Raw genomic sequence first — 23,391 nt, forward strand, 5'->3', positions numbered from 1 at the left:
GTCAGCCTACCGCCGGAAGGCATGGCGCACCAATTCTCCTACTTTAATATCTGCTGTTTCGTTTTATATTCATCATGTCAGCATAATCTGCCTTTATGGGAATCGTCTTGGTTCCCAACCAAATGCGTTTAGTCCCCCTTTTGCTTTAAGTTTGATTGTAATGTGACTTGAAGACTTCAATGAAATGTTTATATGGAAGGGCTAGGGGAAGAGGTTGGGGAAAATGCAATTGGAAAATCAATCAGCGGGGAATTTCAGGAGCTGGCCTTGGTTATGCTAGTATTTCTTTGACCTGTTTTTAATGGACACAGGACTGGCGCTCTGATCAAGTGTACTTTGCTGATTCCCGACCGCATGCAGAAGAGAGTACACTGTGTCGCTAGGGACTCAAAGCCCTTAGCCCTGTGTCTGAAGTACATTTCCAGCTGACATCCCACCACACTCCTACTTGCACATGCAGTGTTAGTACCCTGAAATACCCAACTGCCCAGCCCGTCTCCATGCCTCCTCGCTCTGAAGGCCAACAATATGCCCATTCTTTGCAACGTTCATGTCACCATGTTTTTAGAGTGGCTCCTTGTCTCTAAGCTAGGAGAGTCCTGTTCCACCTTCAGATTCCCAGTGGAGCTTACTTACTCTTTCTTTAATACTCTAGTGAGGTTAAACTCTACCTCCGTAATCTTATTATGGATATGTGTGTGTGCATGTATTCATCATTGGCAATTCAGTAATTTTTTCTTGAGCACTTGTTACGCGTCGCGCACTTTTAAAAGTACGTGAGATATGGCAGGAAATCCCTGCTCTCCTGGAGAGGCAGGCATTAAATACATGTTTAAGAAAATGCATAGGATTGGGGCACCTGGGTGGCTCAGTTGGTTTAGCATCCGACTCTTGATTTTGGCTCGGGTCATGATCCCGCAGTTTGTGGGATTGAGCCCCATGTCAGGCTCTGTGCTATCAGCGTGGAGCCTACTTGGGATTCTCTGTCTTCCTGCCCCTCCCCCACTAGCGCTCATGTATGCTCTCTCTCTCAAATAGATAAACTTAGAAAATGCACAAGATTAATTTAAATAGTGATAAGTGCTATAACAAGTTTTTGTAAAGGGGATACCAGAGAGTGTGATGTGTGTAGAGAGAACTTTAGCTAAAACTGGCAGAGCCTCTCTGAACAGGTGTCACTTGGTCAGGGAGACTAACACCGAGGAGAAAGTGGTTTGCAGGGTCTGGGAGGAGAGTACCAGACAGGCAGGAGAAAGAGTCCTTCTTTCCTGAGACAAGAGTAAGAGTAAGCCTGGTCTGTTTGAGTAACGGTTGTAAGTTTGCAGGGCTGGAGCACGTGAGGAGGGGATCGGTCAGAGTAATGCGCAGATTCTGGGCCACAATAAATGGAGAGTGTGTGCATGTGTGGGCAGGGAGATGCCAGATGGGCAGTGGGTAGAATTTCTGCCACTAAAGAAAGGACTGAGCTTCCTGAAGGCAAGATTATGCCTCATTTCACTCCATGTTCTGAACTACTAAAGTACTCACAATTGAGTAGGCCCTCAATAAAGTGTGTTGAATGAGTGAATAAACAAACACAAGCATGAATGAATGAATGAATGAATGAGTGAATGAATGAGGGAATGAATGATCAGGCCTTCTGCTTCCGCCAAGGTGGTTTTCTCTTTGAGGCTCCATGGCCCTCCTCCCCGCCTCAGCAACAGCTTCCTTCCTTTGTAATAGAGTGAGTCCAGAGCTGATCTCTGTGATTCAATATTTACTGTGTTTCACACACTGTTATTATCATTTAACGTTTACTGTCTGCTGACTGTGCACTCATCGCTGTAGCAAACAAAGAGCTCAATCTAGTTTTGGTTCATGGGCTAATTTAGTCAAGGAAAAGGAGATGTTGTAAGAGCTACCGGCATAGTAGAAAGTGTGTGGACTGGAAGTCCACTGGGTCCATCTGGGCATACATTCACCGGTGGCCTTAAGTGAGTGACTCACCCTCTGTGACCCTCCGTTTCCTAATCTGAACATGAGGCGGACAGGCTTCTTCAATGGTGGGATTTTGAGCACAGGCTGGGGAGGGAGAGCTCCAGGAGTGAAGAGTGCAGATTTCAGCCAGCCCTCCTTCACTGACTCTGCCTACCCTGTCCCAGGCTGTGTCGATCAGATGTGGCACTGTAAGTGCCTGGTGGTCCATTGGCACGGGGGTCCTTTTTTTCTGGAGCTGCTGAATGAGAGGCAGCCATTTCCAGAGGCAGCTTGTAGCTGTGGGTTCTCTGGGCCTCTGGTTATAGGCTTTAATGCCCTGGGAGAAATACGAGTGAGGTACTGAGCAAGGCCATTTACCATGTCTTAACCTTGCCTCGGCCCAGCTGGCTGGCTGCCAGAGATGTTGCTGCCAGGGCTTCGGGTGCTGAGGCCAGGAGGTGGGGCAGTGTGTGGAGAGAAGGTGCTGGTAAGAGGCCCGCTTCACAGACTGGCCACCCAGCCAGCCTCTCCCGTGGCGCCCCACAGTGAGCTCTTAGGGTCCTTGTGATGGTCTCCAGCCCTGCTCAACTCTTAGTGCAGCCCAGGTAGGTTTTCACTTGGACTTGTAACTTCCTATGTTCTGGCCACCTTGTCTTTTACTTGGAATGAGGTGGGAGGCTGTTGAGGGTTTGGCGCTGAGGGCTGATGGGAGCTAACAGGTTCTGGCAGGGCTCCTCTGGTTTCTGTGTGGGAATGGACAGAAGAGCAGAGAGGCAAGAATGGAGTCCAGTTAGGAAGCGCTTTGTAGTAAGTCAGGCAAGAGAGGGTGGTACCTTGGCCCAGGTGGTTGCAAGAGAGGAGCCAAGAAGGGAAGGGACTTTGGGGTGGCTTTTGAAGGATTTCCTGGTGGACTGGAGGAGGAGAGGGAAAGAAAGCAAGCAGTCAAGGATGTCTCAAGGATTTTTTTTCAGAGCAGCTGAAGGGTAAATTAGATCCTGTGCCTGTTAATAATAATAATGATAATAAATATTAATAGCTGACTTTTTATAGCACTTATCAAGTGCCAGATGCTCTTCCCTAAAGACTGTTGATTGTGAACCTCAAGGAGTTAGTCTATGGGGGGTGGACGATGCAAGAATAATTCAGTAGAATTTGGTGAGCAAACATCATCTCTTCAAGGTGACTCTGTTTCTTTCAGTGTCGCCAGACATGGCGGGGATTGTAGTGGGGCATAGGGAGAGCTGACTGGAAACGAAGTTCTAACTCTGTTTCCCCACAACACTCCTTAAGTGTGTGTGTGTGTGTGTGTCTACACACACATATATGAGGTCTTTGGTGACTATGGGAATACGACCCCTAGGTCAGCTCTGTAGTGCAGAGCTCCAAGCTCCAGACATCATTACAGCTACTTGTCTACGATGGAGTGTTTCTGTCTCCTACGGTAACCCTCGCTTGAGTGAAGTCCTGGAACACTAGCAACCTTCCCCTTTCTTCATAAGACACCCTGATAGGCCTTTGTCCTTCTAGGACATTTCCAGGGACATATTCCCTCTAGTAGGCAACATTATGAAAAGATTGTATGATCTTGGTACAAGGACACTTCTTTTAAGTAATCTCTACACCAAAGCGGGGGCTCAAACTCACAACCCCAAGTTCGAGAGTCGCATGCTCTACTGCCTGAGCCAGCCAGGTGCCTCCAGTACAAGGACACTTCCTGAAAGCTAATGCTGTCACCCTTCTTATTTAATAAGAGGCTATGTTGGTACTGAATGGAAGTACTATTAAAATAATAATTTAGAGGTCAGGTGACTGTAGCTTGCTAGGAGGTTCTAACTTCCCCTTGGTCATAGGAGAACATTAGTGTAGGGCAGTGACTTTTGAAGTATTTTTAAGTCATGGAAACTTTGTCCCAACACTCCCTTGCTGGGGGTGCAGTATATACACTAGAAAAAATGGGTCTTCTCTGACTGAAGCAGGAGAAATAGGCTTAGAACAACCCACTTGCCAAGCTCCTTTCCTATAAAGAGTAATTCTGAGGCACCCAGGCTGGGCCACATGTTCTCTTGGGCCTTTCCAGCTCTGGGGTTCTGCAGTGATGCCCTGACGCTTCCAACTCAGCTTTTAAAGAATTCACACTCTAAACACCTGCTCTTCTCATGGATGGAGATGTCTTCCCTTCATCGTCTTCTAGTTCCATGGCCTCAGGAGAATGTAAACTCTTGAATCTCTTGCTTAGATTGATTCTGCTCACTTTGATTGAATGGACGGAATTGCCTTATCATGGATGGTGCTATACACAAGGACCCCAGACAGACCGGGTTCAAATTCTGTCTCGTACACTTTGTGGCTTAGGGAGATTCTTGGCCACAGTTGACCACGTACAAATGGAAGCGATGGTGTCCGGCTCATAGATTTGATGGATGGAAAGGCATCCAAAGTAGGTGCCTTCTGATCTCCTGAACATGTGTGGCTCTTTCCCTCCCTGGAAAACCGAGGCCCAGGCAATGCCGCTCACCCAGCGCCTTTGGTCTTGTCTTACAGAGATGTCTGGCACGGCGGCGGACATCTCGCTGGTGCACTGGAGACAGCAATGGCTCGAGAATGGCACCTTGTATTTCCACGTCTCCATGAGCAGTGCCGGGCAGCTGGCCCGGGCCACGGCACCCACGCTCCAGGAGCCTTCAGAGATTGTAGAGGAGCAGATGCACATTCTCCACATTTCTGTGATGGTGAGTGAGGGGGAATGCCGTAAGGTGCTAGGGGATGGAGAGGGTGAGTTGGGGAGACTGTGGAGGGAGGCCGGGGTTGCCAGTGGCAGGTGGAAGAAATTGGCTGAGTGCAAGAGGTTAGAATGATAAACAGAAGGTCAGGTGAATTCTGTGGTGTCACTTGGACTGATGCATACCCATCCATCATCTGTCAGCTGTGACAAACTAATTGTGCTTCAGAGAAGAGAATAAAGGGTCTCCAGCTCCTTGGCCTTTTGGCCGACATCTCTGGGAATAGCTGTTTAACATCTGTCACGTGCTTGGCCTGTTCCACCGAGGGCTGAGGTTCAGTGCTCCAAAATACAACTGGCCTTTCCAGGAATGACTGAACAAACAAAATCGGAACAGAATTGGAGCAGGGCTGCCCTTTCCCAAGTGCCTTTCATAGGCCAGGTGCTTTGACCCTCACAATACCCTCTGCAGTGTAGATCGTACATGGTGACCCTTGGTGCTGGGCTAGGCTTAGCCACAGTCACACGTCGAAGCCCCTCCATTACCTTCCTGTTGTAGTTGTGAATACTGAGTCGTGGGGGCAGAGAAACTTTACCCAAGGTCACATAGCTAGTAAGAGACAGAGATGCTCTTGGGCACTCGAACCCCTAAGCATGTCTGACTATAAAGCCTGAACTATGTCCTCCACACTATTTCTCTCAGTGCAAGAATTTATTGACTGTCCAAGCGTGTGTCAAGCACTGTGCAGGGCACACTTAAGGACATTATCTCATTGCATTCTCACCAAGAATGAGTGGAGTCAGGCATGTCACCTCCATGTGAGAGATGAAGTTACGGGCACAGAGAGGTGAAGTGGCCTTCCATCTCTGTTGGCCCTATGACCTGGAGCTCTTGGAGTCTGCTCTCTCTTCAGAGAAGGCTGTTAGGGCTTAAATCACTTGAATGGTGGTCTAAAATGTATGTAGGCTCATATTAATGGTTTCTTCAAAAAGCTGTAGTTAATGGCTCTGCATGGTAGATAGGAAAAAACAAATTCATTATGCAGAATGTACAGGGTCTAATTGGCTCAAGAAGAGATCTGATAATAGCTACAAGTGACATCCCCATAGTGCTTTTCACTCTTCAAGCCATTATTTTCTCTTGTAGCACGGCTCTGCCGAATGCATAAGGATAGGAGATGTGATTCCCAATCTACACGTGAGAAAGGTATGGCTCAGAGAGGTGAAGAATTTGGCATAAGGCCACTCAGCAAAGCAGCACTACCGTGCACTCCTGTATTTTCCATTCAACAGTCAGCAACATTTATTGAGAATCTGTACTGGGAACAGACCTTTGCTCTTGGTCTCCAGTCTCCTGGTTCCTCTTCACCTAACACTGTGCATTAGACATTCTGATTAGGGCTGAGTAAGAGCTTGGAAGTTTTCTCTTTTTGGAAAAACACACACATACCCCAGCCAGACAGCAGTGTTAATTTTGGACCTAACGCATGCTTATCACGTGGAAAAACAAATCAAGGCCTTTGTGTTATTCACGGAATGAGTGCGATAGACTTTTCCCATATATATATTTTGCAAATGATGCAGCCACATGCCAAGCCAAGTGAGTGCCTGCATGCTAACTTTGGGGTGCAAGTGTTTCAGGGTACTTGCTCAAGAGTTCACGGGGCATGAGACACCATCTGATGCTAAGAAGACTCGAGGGGGCGTGACTTACTTTTTTCGTGTTGGAGAGTGAGACTCCGTTTTTGATTAATATTTATTAAGCATTTTCTGGGTTTGGCCTCACGTTTACTTGTCTACATCCGTCCCATAGCCCAGTAACCTAGATGGTATAATCTCAATTATAAATGAGCCCTGAATGGATGTTCTCTGCTTCCAGGTTCAGTGTTACTTCCACTAAATCACACTCTGTCTCCAAGGACTGTAGGTGTTCTTCACCTTTTTATTCTGCTCAGTGAGTTCAGCTTGGAAAGGAGAAATCACCAAGACCCACACGAATCTGGAATTCAAGATGTGGCTGGCAAAGTAGGCCCTGTGGAGGTTGGCACAATCCAGATCTTCCCTGCCCTCACACTAATGTGGCCCAAGGCTACCACCTTGTGGTCCCGCCAGTTCTTTTCCACCTTCAGGGCTCCAAAATCTGGATCTTTCCTGTCCTCACCTTACTCTCTTCAGGAGATAGAGTCATGTCCAGGAAACCTTGAACCCCAAGACATTTGTTGATGGCAGCCCGGCTTCTCTGAGGTGAGGTAGCGTGACGTGGAGGTTCATAAGCACAGGTTCCAGAGCCCGAGTGCCTGGGCGTAAAGTCCTGCTGTGCCGCTTAGCACTCTGGATGATTTTGGACAAAGTTTTAAATTCCTCTGTGCCTTGTTTTTGTCATCTGTAAACGAGGCTTCCACCAATACTTACTGTGTACGTACACCGAGCACTTGTATCAGAGGGCTTGGCACCTAAGACCATTAGCTCTTATTCTTAGGGGTTCTTTCTTTCTTTCTTTCTTTCTTTCTTTCTTTCTTTCTTTCTTTCTTTCTTTCTTTCTTTCTTTCTTTTCTTTCTTTCTTTCCTTTCTTTCTTTTTTTTTATGAAATTTACTGTCAAATTGGTTTCCATACAACACCCAGTGCTCATCCCAACAGGTGCCCTCCTCAATGCCCATTACCCATCCTGCCATCCCTCCCACCTCCCCCCCCCCCGCCATCAACCCTCAGTTTATTCTCAGTTTTTAAGAGTCTCTTATGGTTTGCCTCCTTCCCTCTCTAACTTTTTTTTTCCTTCCCCTCCCCCATGGTCTTCTGTCAAGTTTCTCAGGATCCACATAACAGTGGAAACATATGGTATCTGTCTTTCTCTGTATGACTTATTTCCCTTAGCATAACACTCTCCAGTTCCATCCACGTTGCTACAGAAGGCCATATTTCATTCTTTTTCATTGCCTCGTAGTATTCCATTGTGTGTATAAACCACAATTTCTTTATCCATTCATCAGTTGATGGACATTTAGGCTCTTTCCATAATTTGGCTATTGTTGAAAGTGCTGCTATAAACATTCGGGTACAAGTCTTAGGGGCACTTTCATTGAAAACTTTAAGATGTGTTGATTTAATATACCTTTTATTGAATGAAATATACCATTCATTTCATAAATGGATAAACTGAGGTCCACATATAGGCTACAAGTCATCCAGGATCCCCCAGACAGACAGTGGAGCTTGGCCTGGACAGCACACCTCTCTGTGGCTTAGACTCTTATCTGTCCTTGCTGGTCTGGCCACAGTTCAGCAAGAACAAAAAGAATGTTTGCTTTCCTGTCCCCTAAACAACCATTCAAAATAGCATTCACAGTGGCTAAAGTCTGTTTTCCCATTTCTTGATGAGAAACTGGAGATGCAGTGAGTTTAACTGACTTCTAAGGCTGTGTGGTTAACAGGAGTGCAGTTCTGGGGAGTAGGCTTTTCCCAAGATTCTAAACTCAAGTCACATGGTTACTCATGACAGGATGGCTCCTGGTCTATCAAATTTTGCATTGTTTCTGTCTTTGGTGAAGATCTGAAATCGTTTGTGAGAAGATCCAAATAATTCTAGGGTCAATGTCCTCCATTCTCTTTTCTCAGGACAAGCGTCCTGCCCACTCATGTAGGGTAACCAGCTCCAGCTCAGTCATTAGAACCTGCTACAGTTCATGCCTTCTGGAATGGAACCAGCATGCTCTGAGTTTGTTAAGACCTGAGCCTGAGATACTAATAAACTCAGTAGCTATTTGATGTGATTTGGTCACCCAAAGATTAAACGGGAAAACCAGTATTTCACCCTATATAGGCTGATTCCAGAGCCTCCACCCTTACTCTGCATACTAGACTGCCATTTCTCTTCTCTCTGCATCAGCTGTTGGCTTAAATTTATAAGACCTTATGGGCAGATTCATGCACAGGCTCCTCCTTGTGTGGAATCTGTGGGTAGATTAAAGGGGGCGGGGGTTTGACTTGGAAGTCAACTCCAATATTGAATAGTATCTCTGTTGCTAGCTTTATGACTTTGGCCAAATCAAAATCATCATTGGTGAAACTGGGATAATGTTCCATAATTCTGCGAGTTTTTCTAGGTACCGAATGCAGCTACATGTGCCAGTGTCCTGCACCATGAAATTAATGGCTGCCACCATTGAGGACTTTCTGTATGGCAGGCACAGTCTAGCAGCAGCACATGGGTTATTCCATTTAATTGTTCTAACACTCTGTAGGATAGATACTGTTATTTCCCTCATTCTCCCACCATTTATACGGGTGGGCCACAGTGAAGGGGTGGTTATAAGGGCCCAATACCCCAGTCCATGGCAGGACAGACCTTTCTAAGTGTTTGAGCTATCTGGCACTCGATGACGGAGTAAGGGGTAGTCAGTTCTTTGTCTCTGGGGGTAGGAAAGCAAAGGGTAGAAGCCCTAGTCATCAGGATTTTGAGAGAAATAATACTTAAATTAGATGACTAGTGTGGTTCTCTCACACTTATAAGATCTATAATTCTATGGCATAATAATATATAGAAAAATACTTTGAGGATTATAAAATGCCACATAAATCTAAGGAATTATTATTCCCATTCTCAATCAGAAGCTTTGTTTAAAGGATTTGTGTGATTTGGGGATAATTCTTTTTAAAGCTTTCTGTGAAAAATGACTTTAGATCATTTCCCCAACCATTGCATTTATTCATTCACAGCATATCATGCATTCCTTAGTTCATTGATTTAATCACTCAATCATGCAGTGGTTTCCTTGCCTGCTAAACCTAACAATGAAAATCCTATCTGCAAGAAAATAAGAGAAAAGAAAAAAAAAAGCTTTGAAAAAGTCAACCACAAGCTCAGAATGAGCCAACTATATGGACTCTGATTGTCGAAAGTGGTAAGAGTGGCTCCACATTTTATTTTTTTAATGTATTTTTTCATTAACGTTTGTAACGTTTATTTATTTTTGAGGAGGGGAAGGGGCACAGAGAGAGGGAGACCCAGAATCCGAAGCAGGCTCCAGGCTCTGAGCTGTCAGCACAGAGCCCGACCCGGGGCTCGAACTCACAAACCAACTGAGTTACCAGGCACCCCTGTTTCCACATTTTAAGTTGTGTTAATGAAAGACTAGTGCTCTGAATAACTAGTTTTAGAGGTTCTAGATGAGACCTGAAACAATGTGTTTACTTTTGGGGATCCCACGCTCAGAGAAACAACGATTAGAAAAGTTATGAGAAAATAGTTAAAATAGTGAAGGATCTGAAAATAACAATGTTTTAATTTTTTTTTTTTAACGTTTACTTATTATTGAGAGACAGAGAGAGACAGAGCGTGAGCAGAGGAGGGGCAGAGAGAGAGGGAGACGCAGAATCTGAAGCAGGCATCCAGGCTCTGAGCTGTCAGCCCAGAGCCTGATGCGGGGCTCGAACTCACAAACTGTGAGATCATGACCTGAGCCGAAGTCGGGCGCTTAGCCAACTGAGCCCCCAAGGCGCCCCTGAAAATAACAGTGTTAATAAGCATGGTTTAAACACTTAGTGTTGTATTGTCACGTGTATTTGACTCACTCAATTCTCTACACAATCCCAATTCAGCAGATATCCTGTTGAACTCCTGTTCTACTTTTGAGAACATGCAGGCACAGAGAATATAACTAATGTGCAAGAACTGTGGATTGGGGTCCCCAGGTTCCTATTCTGGCTCCGTTACTGACTTCCTAGCTGTGTAACGTAGGCATCTTTCCTCCCTCTGCTTCCATTTCTTCTTCTGGAATGGGGTGAGAATGGAAGTAACTGCCCGAGGGCGTTGTTGTAAGATGACTCACATAAGGCACATACGGCTAGAGCCTGACACATAGCCGGGTCTTCCTGAGTGTTAGGACTCTGCCCTTTATTCGCGTATTAGTTTCCGAGGATTGCCGTAACAAAGTGCATGGACTGAGTGACCTAACATGTGTTGTTTCGCACTTCTGGAGGCTAGATTTCTGAGATCAAGGTGTGGGCAGGGCCACACTCCTTCTGAAGGCACTAGGGGAAATATCCGTTCCAGCTTCTTGTAGTTCCTTGGCTTATGACAGCGTAGGCTCTGATTTTTACGTGGCATTCTCACTGTGTGTGTGTCTGTCTCTGCATCCACATTTTTCCACTTTTTATGAGGATGCCAGTTATATTGGGTGGGGCCCACCATAATGACCTTGTTGTAACTTGCTTACCTCCATAAAGTCCCAGTCTCCTCTCCATATAAGGTCATGTTCTGAGGTATTGGGCATTAGGAGTCCTACATATGTTTTGTGTGTATGGGGTGGGGGGCGGATTTCACCAATAACAAGTGCCGTTGCTGTGTTATTTATAAGTGATATTATTGAAGAAAGCCCAGGGCAGCCAGGACAGGGGAAACCAGGCCATTACAGACTGCAGGTCCCAAAAGCCTTTGGACAGAAAGTAGAGTAGTGAGGAAAACATCCTAAGGGGGATTTTTTTTTTTTTTATTTTTATTTTTGGGACAGAGAGAGACAGAGCATGAACGGGGGAGGGGCAGAGAGAGAGGGAGACACAGAATCAGAAACAGGCTCCAGGCTCCGAGCCATCAGCCCAGAGCCTGACGCGGGGCTCGAACTCACAGACCGCGAGATCGTGACCTGGCTGAAGTCAGATGCTTAACCGACTGCGCCACCCAGGCGCCCCAAAGGGGGATTATTTTAAAAGGAAAGGTGACAATGATATAGCGGCAGGAAAAAAAACACGCGATACATACAGCCGTGAAGCTGTGGCCTGGGACTCGGGTGTCGCAGCCCTCACACTCATTTGCTCCCTGACCGTAGGCATACACTTCCCTTCTTGGCCTTAAGACCCCCATCTATAAGTTGAGATCATCAGCGTGTATCAGTTGCAGGACATGATGAGATTGGGCAATACAGATACACCATGTACATTTTTATGTACTTATGTACATGTATTTATGTACATGAATCCCATTTATTTTTTTAAGAAAGTAGAATTTTAAAAATCACAGATGCATGCATTAAGTTTTAAAAGTTCAAGCCACATGAACCTGTTAGCTCAGGTTTGACTTGCCTCAACAACAAGGATGTACTAAAAGCATGTAGGGTCTGTAGCTAGGCTTACGGGACCGTGAGAAGGATAAGCCATGGCTTCCGTCTATAGGACGTGTGACTTATCTCCCACAGCATTTAGGGATGCAGCATAGTGAAGTAGAAAGAACATAGTCTGGTGTCAGGAGTCTGGGTTTCAAGCTGAGAGTCTTCCTCCTAGCAGCTATGGAGGTTTGGATGTCTTCACCTCTCTGAGTTTCTTGGTTGGTCATTTGTAAAAGTGGAATTAAGATTGAAATCATGGCATTGAACTGAGACAATGCCCATGAAAGGATTTGGCTAGGTTTCCGCAGAAGCAACGGAGCTATAAAATATGGTTGGGATGTTGGAGCCCAAAGCACCTTAGACCTTGCAGAATCCAACTTTTCTAGATGAGTCAGCTGGCACACGTTTGTTCTACAAACAAATCGCTCTGAATCTTGGTGACTCACCAAACAGTGCTTTCTTGCTCACGCGCCTTGCGTGTTGGCAGCTGTGGTCTCTGTGGCTCAGCTCCGCATGTCTTCTCATTCTGCAGTTTTGGCCGAAGGGGAGCCCCAGCCTGAGACCTTTGGTCTCCATGGCAGAGGGAATGAGCAAAAGAACTGGTGGAAATCGAGGACGCTTCTTCAAGCTAGTGCTCAGACAGGGGGTTCTCTCATGTTCTGTGGCCAGGGCCAAAGCACATGTGTGGCCCAACCCAAAGCCAATGGCAGAGGTGTATAGTCCTTTACAGAGAATGGGCATGTGGACGGTTGCATACGGCAGCAGACTGAACCCCACCTTCATTTTGCGGGTGGAGAGAATGAGGCTAGAAAAAGGATGTTCTCCATCCGGATTACCCTGTCTGTCTGGGCCGACAGTCAAGCCCAGAAAGAAAATCCTGGAGATGGCAAGAGGCAACCTAGACAGGGGAACAGAGGCAGTTGGGATGCAGGATAGGATTGTGTATAAGAAAAAATAATCTGCAAAATATGAGACAGAGGGAGGCAGAGAGAAACACAGACAGGAAAAATAGACATCTGCAAATATTCATTGAGTAGCTCTTCTATGTTAGGTGTATAGAAACTACCGGAGACAGAGAGGGAAACTGAGAAAAAGGGAGCTGATGATAACGAGAGAGATGTAGAAAAATACAAGGAAATTGGCAGGAATGGACCGGTAAGGAGTTAGCAGTAGAAGCAGAGACAGGGGAAGAGGATGCAGAATAAAAGGCAGGGAGGAAGGAACCACACAGAGGTGGAGGTGGAGGGGCAGATAGAACCCAAGCCCAAGACAAAGTGGTAGAAGGGTCCTGGGATGAGGAGGGGGATGAGGAGGAAGTCAGGGGCTGAGAGGGACAGAAGGCCTCCTGCACGACACGGAGGGGGGCACTGGCACAGTGGATCTGAGAAGAAGCAGCAGAGGAGAAGGTGGAAAAGAGAAGGGAGAGGGGAGATATAGAGACGGCAGAGAAGCATGGCAGGGGCAGGAAGGGCAGCAGGCAGGTTGACAGAGTTGAGGGGGATGTTCTCTTGGTGACCACTCTCCACCTTTACACTCCGGCTTGTTGTTGCACATTTCATTTTGCTTCAAGAACCTGAAGCTTCTGGAGGACCTGGGTGGCTCAGTTGGTTACATTTCTGACTTCGGCTCAGGTCATGATCTCATGCTTTGTGGGTTTGAGCCCCACGTCGGGCTCTGTGCTGACAGCTTGGAGCCTGGAGCCTGCCTCAGATTCTGTGTCTCTGTCTCTCTCTGCCCCTCCCCTGCCTGTGCTCTGTCTTTCTGTCTCTCAAAAATAAATAAACATTAAAAAAGGAAAAAAGAACCCGAAGCTTCTGTGTGTGCAGTATTCTAACAACACAGAATGAATGCACGTGTGCTGTGCGGTATTCACGTTGTATACTCCCCTTCCCCCATGCCCTGAGTCAGCCCACGGTGAAAACGTCCAGTGAACTTGGGGTTGGACACAATAGAGCTTCAAGATCCACCTTCAGTTAGTTCCCCTTCCTCCCCCTCCCAGTCCTCAGAAGACAACTTGGTTTGGTGGAGGTCCAAACATACGTTTGGACAGACAGATGTTGGTTCAGAGTATGACTCTCTTATTGCTGCTTGTCTCAGGCACATTGCTGAACTTCTCTGATTGTTACTGTCTCCTGAATCTACAGTGAGGCTGTGGACCTCTCATTCATGGGGCTGAGGGGAGAAGACACATGGAATGTCTTAGCACAGTGCTCAGAGAACATCCCTTCTTTTCTTTTGCCCTTTAAAATATTTCTCCCTAATTCACGCTCATGCTTGGCCTTCACAAACATCCTTTGAGCTAAGTTGGGCAGGAGTTATTAAGAATATTGACTCTGGGGGCGCCTGGATGGCTCAGTTGGCTGAGCGTCCAACTTAGGCTCATGATCTCATGGTTTGTGAGTTTGAGCCCCGCGTCAGGCCCCATGCTGACAGCTCAGAGCCTGGAGCCTGCTTCAGATTCTGTGTCTTCCTGTCTCTCTGCCCTTCCCCTGCTTGTGTTCTGTCTCTCTTTCTCTGTCTCAAAAAATAAACATTTGAAAACATTTTTTAAAAAAAGAATATTGACTCTGAAATAGTGACATAAATAATAGACTAAATGAATGGGATAGAAGACATAGCTCTTTCTTGCAATAGAATCCCAACTGATAAATAAATGTAGAAGGAAAGAGGAAAGATCGCCATTAGACAGTCACCACTGTTAAAATTACTACTGACAAGATCCACTGATATATACGAATAATAAAGGGTGAAACTTCAAGAGGAAGCAGGATATTTGCGGAATCTCAAAGTATCCCCCCCAATATTTATTAATTATGAAAGGAAAATGGTGATTTACAGTAGAGAATCTAGTAGATAAGTAGTATCAGCTTCTCGGGCTGCCGTAACAAATTGTCACAAAGTGGGGGGCTGTTGAAACAACAGAAATTTATTCTGTCACAGTTTTGGAGGCCAAAAATCCAAAATCAAGGTTTCAGTAGGACTGTGCTCTCTCAGCGGCTCTAGGGGATAATCTGTTCCTTGCCTCTTCTAGTTTATGGAAGGTGTTCTGTGGCTCGGGACTACATACATACATACATAAATACTCCTGCATACATAACTCCACATCTTTGCCTTAGTCTTTGTATCACCTTCTTCTCTATGTCCTCTCTTCTGTATGTCTCTCGTGAGGACATGAGTTATTGGCTTCAGAGCCCTCCTGGGTAATTCAGCATGATCTTCTTTTGCAAGATCTTAACTTAATTACATCTGCAAAGATCTTTTTTTGTTTGTTTGTTTTCTTTTCCCAAATAAGGTAGCATTGACTGGTTCTGGGGACTAGGACGGGGACCTATCATTTTTTGGGTCTACCATTCAACCCACTACCTCACTTTAACCAAGTGATCCAGGTTACCACCACCAGGAATAAGACAGATCGACATCATGAATCCTCTGCTAGGATGCACTGAGAAGGGTACAATGCCGTTCCTGATGCTTGTGCAAAATGTGTACCCTCATTGTAATTGTGAGAATACAATTAGGCACACCCCAGAGTGAGCGACATTCTATGACCTAATTGGCCAGCACTCTTCAAAAGTGTCAAAATCATGAAAGATAGGAAAGGCTGAGGGATTGTCACAGATAAGACTGGGCAGACATAGAATCTAAATGCCACATGGGATCCTGGACCAAAAAAGGAACATTGGTGGAAAACATAGTAAAATCCATATAAGGTCTGTAGTCTTGTTAATGTATTATAACATTTATTTCCTGGTTTTGATTATTCTTTTATATGTGATTTTAACTTTGGAGGAAACTGAGTAAATAGTATACAGGAACTCTTCTGTACCTGCTTTGTAACTTCTCGTGAGTCTATATTCAAAATAACAGGTTTATAAAGTTTTTTTTTTTAACATTCATTTTTGAGAGACAGAGCACAAGTCGGGGAGAGAGAGGGGGGCACAGAATCCAGAGCAGGTTTCAGGTTCTGGGCTTTCAGCACAGAGCCCAGCGTGGGGCTTGAACTCATGAGCTGTGATCACAACCTGAGCTGAAGTTGGACACTTAACCAACTGAGCCACCCAGGTGCCCCTGTATTCAAAATAAAAGGTTTAAAAACAAAGAGAGTATGGAGTCTGGAGCAGGATTGCCTGAGTCAGAATCCTGGCCTTATCATTTAACAGCCACTTAACTGCCGTTGGTTAAGTTACTGCTCTGTGTCTGTTTCCCCCATTAAAAATGGTAATACTGATAGTTTCTACCTCATGGAGTTAAAATGAGGTAACATGTGGACTGTATGCAAATGCTAAGTCATCAGTTTCATTGATATTGTTACTATTATTGATCTTGTTTGACAAACGATAAAACCTCCGATGAGGGAGTTAAGATAACTCGTCTCTAAGATCACACGGCTGGTGCCTGAGCCCTGAATCAAACTTAAGTTTCTGATTCCAGGGGCACCTGGCTGGCTCACTTGGTAGATCATGTGACTCTTGATCTCAGGGTCCTCAGTCTGAGTCCCACAGTGGGTGTAGAGTTTACTTAAAAAAAACTTCTGGTGATGCCTGGGTGGCTCAGTCGGTTAAGCGTCCAACTTCGGCTCAGGTCATGATCTCTCAATTCATGGGTTCGGGCCCCGTTGTCGGGCTCTGTGCCGACAGCTCAGAGCTTGGAACCTGCTTTGGATTCTGTGTCTCCCTCTCTCTCCTGTTCCCCTCCCCACTTGTGCTTTTTCTCTGTCTCTTAAAAATAAATAAATGTTAAAAAAAAAATTTCTGGTTCCAAGTGATCTCTCGTAAGACATTTCTTCTGCTACCAGAGCAAAGATGGGTAAGGACCTCTCCTGGGGCCCATCTCCTTAACCATCTGGTCCCACATCCCTGTGTGTCGGTCAGACGGGCCTGACTCTGGACTGTGGAAGATGGCAGCCACTTCTTCCTCATCATAAGTGCTTAGAAGTGAGGAAAGCAGACATTTCCAACTTAATTCTCAAAAAAAAAAAAAAAAATCCGCAAGACAACCTCAGCCCCTTTAAAACACAGGGAGTCAGTCCAGTGCCCTCATTGAGAGTGAAAACAAATATGGAAACTAAGCCTGTAGGTCTCAGAGTGACTCAGTGTCGTGTGTCAGGTCAGTGCCAGAAATGGCCTTGCTGGCTAGACTGCACGAATGTGCACTTGTGCGTATGTGTCTGTGTGGGTGGGTGGTCCCCGCCTCACTACACTTTCTAGACATCCCCCAGCTGTGATCTGTACTCAGCAGAAGGCCTCCGGCTCATGCTGCGGGAGCCATAAACATATAGGTTGCACACAGCTATATTTCACTTCATTGTGGTAATCATCCTGTCTGCACATCCGCCGATACAGTCAAACAATTACCCAATTCAAACTTCTGCTGCTAATGTTCCCCAGCTCAAGGGCGTCTTTAATAGCAAAATAATACTTGTTTTTTCTTCCTTCCCTCTCTGTTTTTTCCTAATCTCTCCCCGATGAGACATAACATTAATTACAGCAGTTAACGGAAATTCTGTCTCCATTACTGCCTGCCACCTTTTCTATCTTGCCTTCCGCCTCCAAAAATTCCTCTCTTGAATGAAGGGGGGAGGTTTATGCAGATGTGCGATTGTATTTATTTACCTTTTCTCTGCTTACCTCCTTTGTGCTGAGTTTTAAGCCACGCAGAATCAGTGTCTTCGCTGGGGCGTGTGTGCGTGAGTGTGAACGCGTGCATGTGGTTCCTGTGCGCCTGCTTCATAATCTAGCTGTCATTTTGAGCTAATTGTGTTGTTTCCTCTTGTGTGGAAGGAAATCTTATCTGTTTTGGATTAAAATTCAATGAAGGTCATAACGGCTGGAAAACTTACCAGACTGCTGCAATTAATGTTCATTTGGCTTTGATAAATTGGAACGTTCCCCTCAATAGGACTGGAGTGGATTTCAGAAGCAATAATTCTTCCATTAACTCAATGATTCCGCCTGTGATGGAGGACCTTGTCCTGCTTTTGTTTGTCATCTGTCACTTGGAGGAGCCGGGCATATGTCGGCGATGATTTATCGTGATTGCAGCGCCTCGTTGTATCAAAGCATTTAAAATCACCAATTATTTTTGCCCCCTCTAAGTTGCTTGGTTAAACAAAATGTGAGTTGGAATTAAGGTAGAAGAAAAAAAAAAATCTGTGTCCCTGTTTCCATTCCTGGGTTTCCACAGTTGTGGGGTTATTACAAGTTCCTTTCTTGTTTTTTTGTCTTTGTTTTTTAAAATATTTTTAATGTTTATTTTATTTTGAGAGAGAGAGAGAGAGACAGAGAGAGAGACAGAGAGAGAGACAGAGCAGGAGTGGGGGAAGGGTGTCGAGAGAGGGAGACACAGAATCCGAAGCAGGTTCCAGGCTCTGAGCTGTCAGCCCAGAGCCCAACACGGGGCCGGAACCCACGAACTGTGAGATCATGACATGAGCCAAAGTTGGACGCTTAACCACCCAGGCGCCCCCTACAAGTTCCTTTCAAGGACCAGGTGAAAGTGAATATGTCATAGGAATAATACAGAGCACTGATTATTTTATGTGTATTGTTTTACTTTCTAAAGCAGTTGTTTAGGGTGTTTTGTCCATGTCACCTGGGAAGAGACTGAAGTCCATAGATGATAAGCATTTTCTGCAACATAAACAGCATAAGAATGGAAGCCCGGTATCTGGATTCTAAAGCTCTTGCATTACCCTCATACATTAGGATTTATACAAATTGCTTCTTATTAAGCCATGCTATTTACTACCCATATTTCACTAGGTGTGGAGCAAGATCTCCTTCCTACTTAAGAATTACCTGGGGTGTCGGGGCACCTGAGTGGCTCAGTTGGGGCACCTGGATGGCGTCAGTGTCAGCAAAATAAATAAATAACTAAACATAAATATATATATATATATATATATATATATATATATATATATATATATATATAAAATTACTTGCAGTGTTTGTTTAAAACACAGTTTCCTGGACTCTGCCCCAGGTATGCTGGATCTGAATTCCTGGTGGGGGTTCCAGGCAATCTGCATTATGGAAAACTCTGCAGCTGGTGTCTGTGGATAGCGAAGGTGGAGGAGAATCCCTATCCTGAAGCTCCCTGAGACCAGCAGGGAGAAAGTCACAGCCTTGACCTGCTCGTGTAAAACATGATTTAATTCTTCTGAAACCCTGCTGGGCGGGCATCACTGTCTCCATTTTGTAGATTTAAATATTGAGGTCTATCAGGTTAAGTGGTCTTGCCCAAGGTCACACAGCTAGGGAGAGACCCGATTGGGATCTAGACCCTGTGTTTGCCTTCCTGACTAGAACGCTCCTGCTCTCACTGAGCACCCCCATCTCATCTGCTTCTGTCTTTGTCTGGCTCTGTCTGTAGCCTCCCTTGTGTAAAATCCTGCAGGGGCATCAGCTAGAGTGGCTCTAGGCTTTCCCCATGGACACCCTCTTCGGTTCCTGTTTTATTACTGTCCTTATGTGTCCTGATGTTCCCCTAATGAAGCATCGAGAGGCCTGCCCTGTCTTGGCCTTCCTTAATAGGGAGTGAAATATGTTGGTGTCTGTGCCAGGGGCTTTGTTTAGATGGTTCACAGAGCTACCCAAGCCCTCCTGTGGGGGGATGTGGATTAGCCCCTCCCTCCCATCGTTGCAGATGATCTCAGGTAAAGGAAGCTTACCCACAGGGTGGGTCTGCACCGTTACAATCATTACAGCAGCATGGCTGAAGGGAGAGGAGAACAGCTGGACCTGTTTCTGCCAGCCTTTGGCTAACTGTGTGATCTTGGGCTAGCTACTTGCCCTCTCTGAGCCTTGAGGTAAAACAGGTGTAACAATGGTACCTCCTCTACAAAATCATTGCCACGAATGGAAGCGTCTATGCTGTGTGCAAGCTTGGTATCTGATAAATAGAAATTTCTTAATAGATTATAGCTATTCTTGGGGCGCCTGGGTGGCTTGGTCGGTTAAGCGTCCGACTTCGGCTCAGGTCATGATCTCACGGTTCGTGAGTTCGAGCCCCGCATCGGGCTCTGTGCTGACAGCTCAGAGCCTGGAGGCTGCTTCAGATTCTGTGTCTCCCTCTCTCTCTGCCCCTTCCCCACTCATGCTCTGTCTCTCTCTGTCTCAAAAATAAATAAACATTAAAAAAATTAAAAAAAAATAGATTGTAGCTATTCTTAATTTTTTAAGTGTTTATTTTATTTATTTTATTTTTTTCAACGTTTTTTATTTATTTCTGGGACAGAGAGAGACAGAGCATGAACGGGGGAGGGGCAGAGAGAGAGGGAGACACAGAATCGGAAACAGGCTCCAGGCTCCGAGCCATCAGCCCAGAGCCTGACACGGGGCTCGAACTCACGGACCGCGAGATCGTGACCTGGCTGAAGTCGGACGCTTAACGGACTGCGCCACCCAGGCACCCCTTTAAGTGTTTATTTTTAAGAGACAGAGAGAGAGAGAGAGAGAGAGAGTGCAAGGAGGGTAGGGTGGAGAGAGAGGGAGACACAGAATCTGAAGCAGGCTCCAGGCTCCGAGCTGTCAGCACAGAGCCCGACATGGGGCTTGAACTCACAAACCTGTGAAATTATGACCTGAGCCGAAGTCTGACGCTCAGCCAGGGGAGCCACCCAGGCGCCCCTGTAGCTATCTCAAAGCTCAAGCACTGTTGACCCACTAACATTAACAGAACGTGTTCCCATTTAACATTTCATTAAAACCTCCTGACCGTATATTAAGTAGGTGTTCTTTTTAACGTCCTTTTATAGCTGAGCCTCAGAGAAGGGCCTTGCTTAGAGTCACATAGCTGGTGAGTGCCAGAAAAAGGACTTCCTGAATCTCTGACAGAAATGCATATGTGGGGCCAGTGGTGGACATTTGCCTGAAGTTTGTAGACTTGCCATTTGAGGTTCAGGGTGAAATCTGGGCTGGACCCTCTGGCCACCCTCCTTTTGAGATTCAGAATGGCAGGGGTTATCTACTGAATTGTGTCCTAAACCCCCATATGGCCATATTTGAAGACGGGGCCTCGGAGAAGGTAATTAAGATTAAGTAAGGTCCTATGAGTGGGGCACTAACCCAATAGGACTGGTATCCTTAAAGATGAGGAAGAGACATTGGTGATGCATGTACCTAATGGAAAGGCCATGTGAGGACACAGTGACAAGGTGACTGCTACAAGTTGGGAACGAGCCCGTGTGGATACCCTTGATCTAGAGGACTTCCAGCTGCTAGAATGGAGAGAAACCAAATTTCTGTTGTTGAAGCCACTCAGTCTGTGGAATTTCTTTATGGCAGCCTGAGCTAACAGAGCAGAGTATCATGGTTATTGCCACCCCAGCCCCCAGTGGCTGAAGGAATGTGGGAAGCTGGACTCGTCTTTTCCTTCTCCTCTGCAGTTGCTCCTGGAACGAAGGCCAAAAGCAGAAAGAGTGAGGGGAGGTGATCCCAAAGCAGAGAGGGGACAGGATGGAAAGGGAAGAAAGGAGATGAGAGGCGTTTTTAGAAGCACATAATAGCAGCTCAGTAAACTCTTAGGTGAATGGACTGGGAGATAGACAGTTGGATGATCTTGTCATGTGTTACTGTAATGAACTTTTCACAGCATCCAGTACTGGGTGTAGATTCACAGATTGTAGGGAGACAGCTGATGATAACAGCTTCCACTTAGTTATTGCAAGAAGAAAAAAAATTGAGTGCCTTTTATATGACAGTATGGTCTTTGTCATTAATCTTTACAGAATTCATTAAAGTTTACAGAATTCTGCCTGCTAATGATTATTTACAGATAAGATGTGCATGTACCCATTTGTTGGATGAGAAAACTGATATTGCCCAAGGTCACACAGGACCTGGACTCTGAGTTTGGAGCCCGTGCTCTCGGCATGAGTACACTGATTAACACCAGTGGGACTGGAAGAACAGCTAACTTAGAGGAGAGGCCCACACCTTGCTAGGTTTCTATTTCTTCACCTCCTGCCTATATGACCTGGGACAAGTTGTCTAACCCGTCCTAGCCTACAGTGAGGTAATGGGGAAGTGCTTGGTGCCTTGCCCATGGGGAGTGCTCCGTGAATGGGAGCTGTAGGGTACAAAACCTCTCTTTGTATCTCCAATATCCTATTTCCTGGGCTTTAAACTGAGGACAGTAGCTCACATCTTCAAAGACTGTGTTGAATGAAATAAGCTAGAGGAGAGCATCCCCAGGGCTTCACCTGTCATGTAATAGATGCTTGGTTCGTGAGGACTATTGTGATCATTATTTCCGGTGGCCTCCAAAACACCGTGTAGATTAGAGACTCGTCAGTTTGGGAATCTCTTGGATAAATCGAGGACCAAGCTGGTGGTTTTCTGGTCTGTTCCACCCCAGGCTGCTTTTGGGAGGCCCCTGAGTAGAAAGAAGCCAGCAGCCATGGGAAGTGACAGCTGGGGTCTCCGAGCACCGCCCCCACCCTGCCCCGGGGACCACATCCTGCTCCCCAGGAGGTGAAGACATGGCTGGCCTGACCAAGTGGTGCCAAGTGAAAAATGAGCTTGGGAAAGGGTAACAACGTCTGTGTCATCATTTTCTGCATGAGGGGGTCAACCGGCTTCATAAACTGTGCTGCTGCCAGAGCGGTCTTTGTTTAGGAATTAATTAGGAGCAGCAGAGAACTGCAGCCCGTGCAGATTTTGGTCTCTGGAAGTTATAAAAAGCAGATGGATTTTAAACAAATGTGTTTTTCACCCTTTAACACTATGAGAAAGGGTACATAGCAGAGCAGGGGCATGGGGAGACGGACATGAAAAAGGAACACCTGAGCCCTCTTGCCCACCCCACTTCTGCGAGTCCCTGAACTTGGCCCATCCTGTCGGCTGCTGCAGCCTGGGCATCGGTAACATTTTGGTATTAAAAATAGCACAGTCTTCTGGGTCTTCATGTGCCAGGAACGGTGCTTTATCTAATCTCTTGGTAACTGCCTTTAAATGTGAGAAAACCAAGACTCAGAGGGGCAGGCTCTTTTGTTAGATGTGATGGAGCTCAAGCTTGAACCCTGGGTTATAAGAGTTCAAGGTCTGTGCCTCTGGCTTCTGTGGTATAGCAGAATCTTCTCATGTTCCCAATAAAATACTCCGAGGAACCATTCAGAAGTATCTATTAAAAAGCTGATGGGGAATTTCAGAGGGTGGCTCTTGCAAAACCTAGGGATACTCATGTGAGGGCCAGTGAGGATCATTTATGCTTCCATGAATCAACTCTGTTGATATAGAAGTTACTTACCCCCAATGAATGCATTGCACCTTATGAATGATAATAATAATAGCAATAATAATGCTAGCTAATATTTGTATAGAAGTTGACAATTTTAAGGCAATGATGACATATCCACTAATGCCTTTTATATTCAAAACCATTCTTAGTTATTTAGACACTCATATTGTAGCTGTTTATTATTATCTTGACTATTATTATTGTTATTATCATTATTATTATTAGTCCTATGGTGAAGCTTTGAAAGGTTTATCATGTCTAAGATCACACAGTGACTCAGTGGTAAAGCCAGACCTCCTTTCACCAACTTTCTCAGTATCCCCTGGGGGATATTTAAAAGGTTAGGGGTGCCCAGGGGTGGCAAATAGAAAAGACC

At 45.7% G+C, this 23,391-nt stretch overlaps 1 protein-coding gene across 4 annotated transcripts in view; it reads left to right on the plus strand.

Annotated features, from left to right (window-relative positions):
• ASTN2 (astrotactin 2) overlaps window positions 1–23,391 on the plus strand; it is an 885,184-nt gene that overhangs the window by 123,668 nt on the left and 738,125 nt on the right. For all 4 annotated transcript variants that reach the window (XM_058694362.1, XM_058694365.1, XM_058694363.1 and 1 more), the window contains exon 2: window positions 4,498–4,685. In XM_058694362.1, coding sequence (XP_058550345.1) covers window positions 4,498–4,685 — 188 coding nt within the window. The remainder of the gene's footprint in view (window positions 1–4,497; window positions 4,686–23,391) is intronic.

Source organism: Neofelis nebulosa, chromosome 12 (assembly GCF_028018385.1).
Source record: "Neofelis nebulosa isolate mNeoNeb1 chromosome 12, mNeoNeb1.pri, whole genome shotgun sequence".
NCBI lineage: Eukaryota > Metazoa > Chordata > Mammalia > Carnivora > Felidae > Neofelis > Neofelis nebulosa.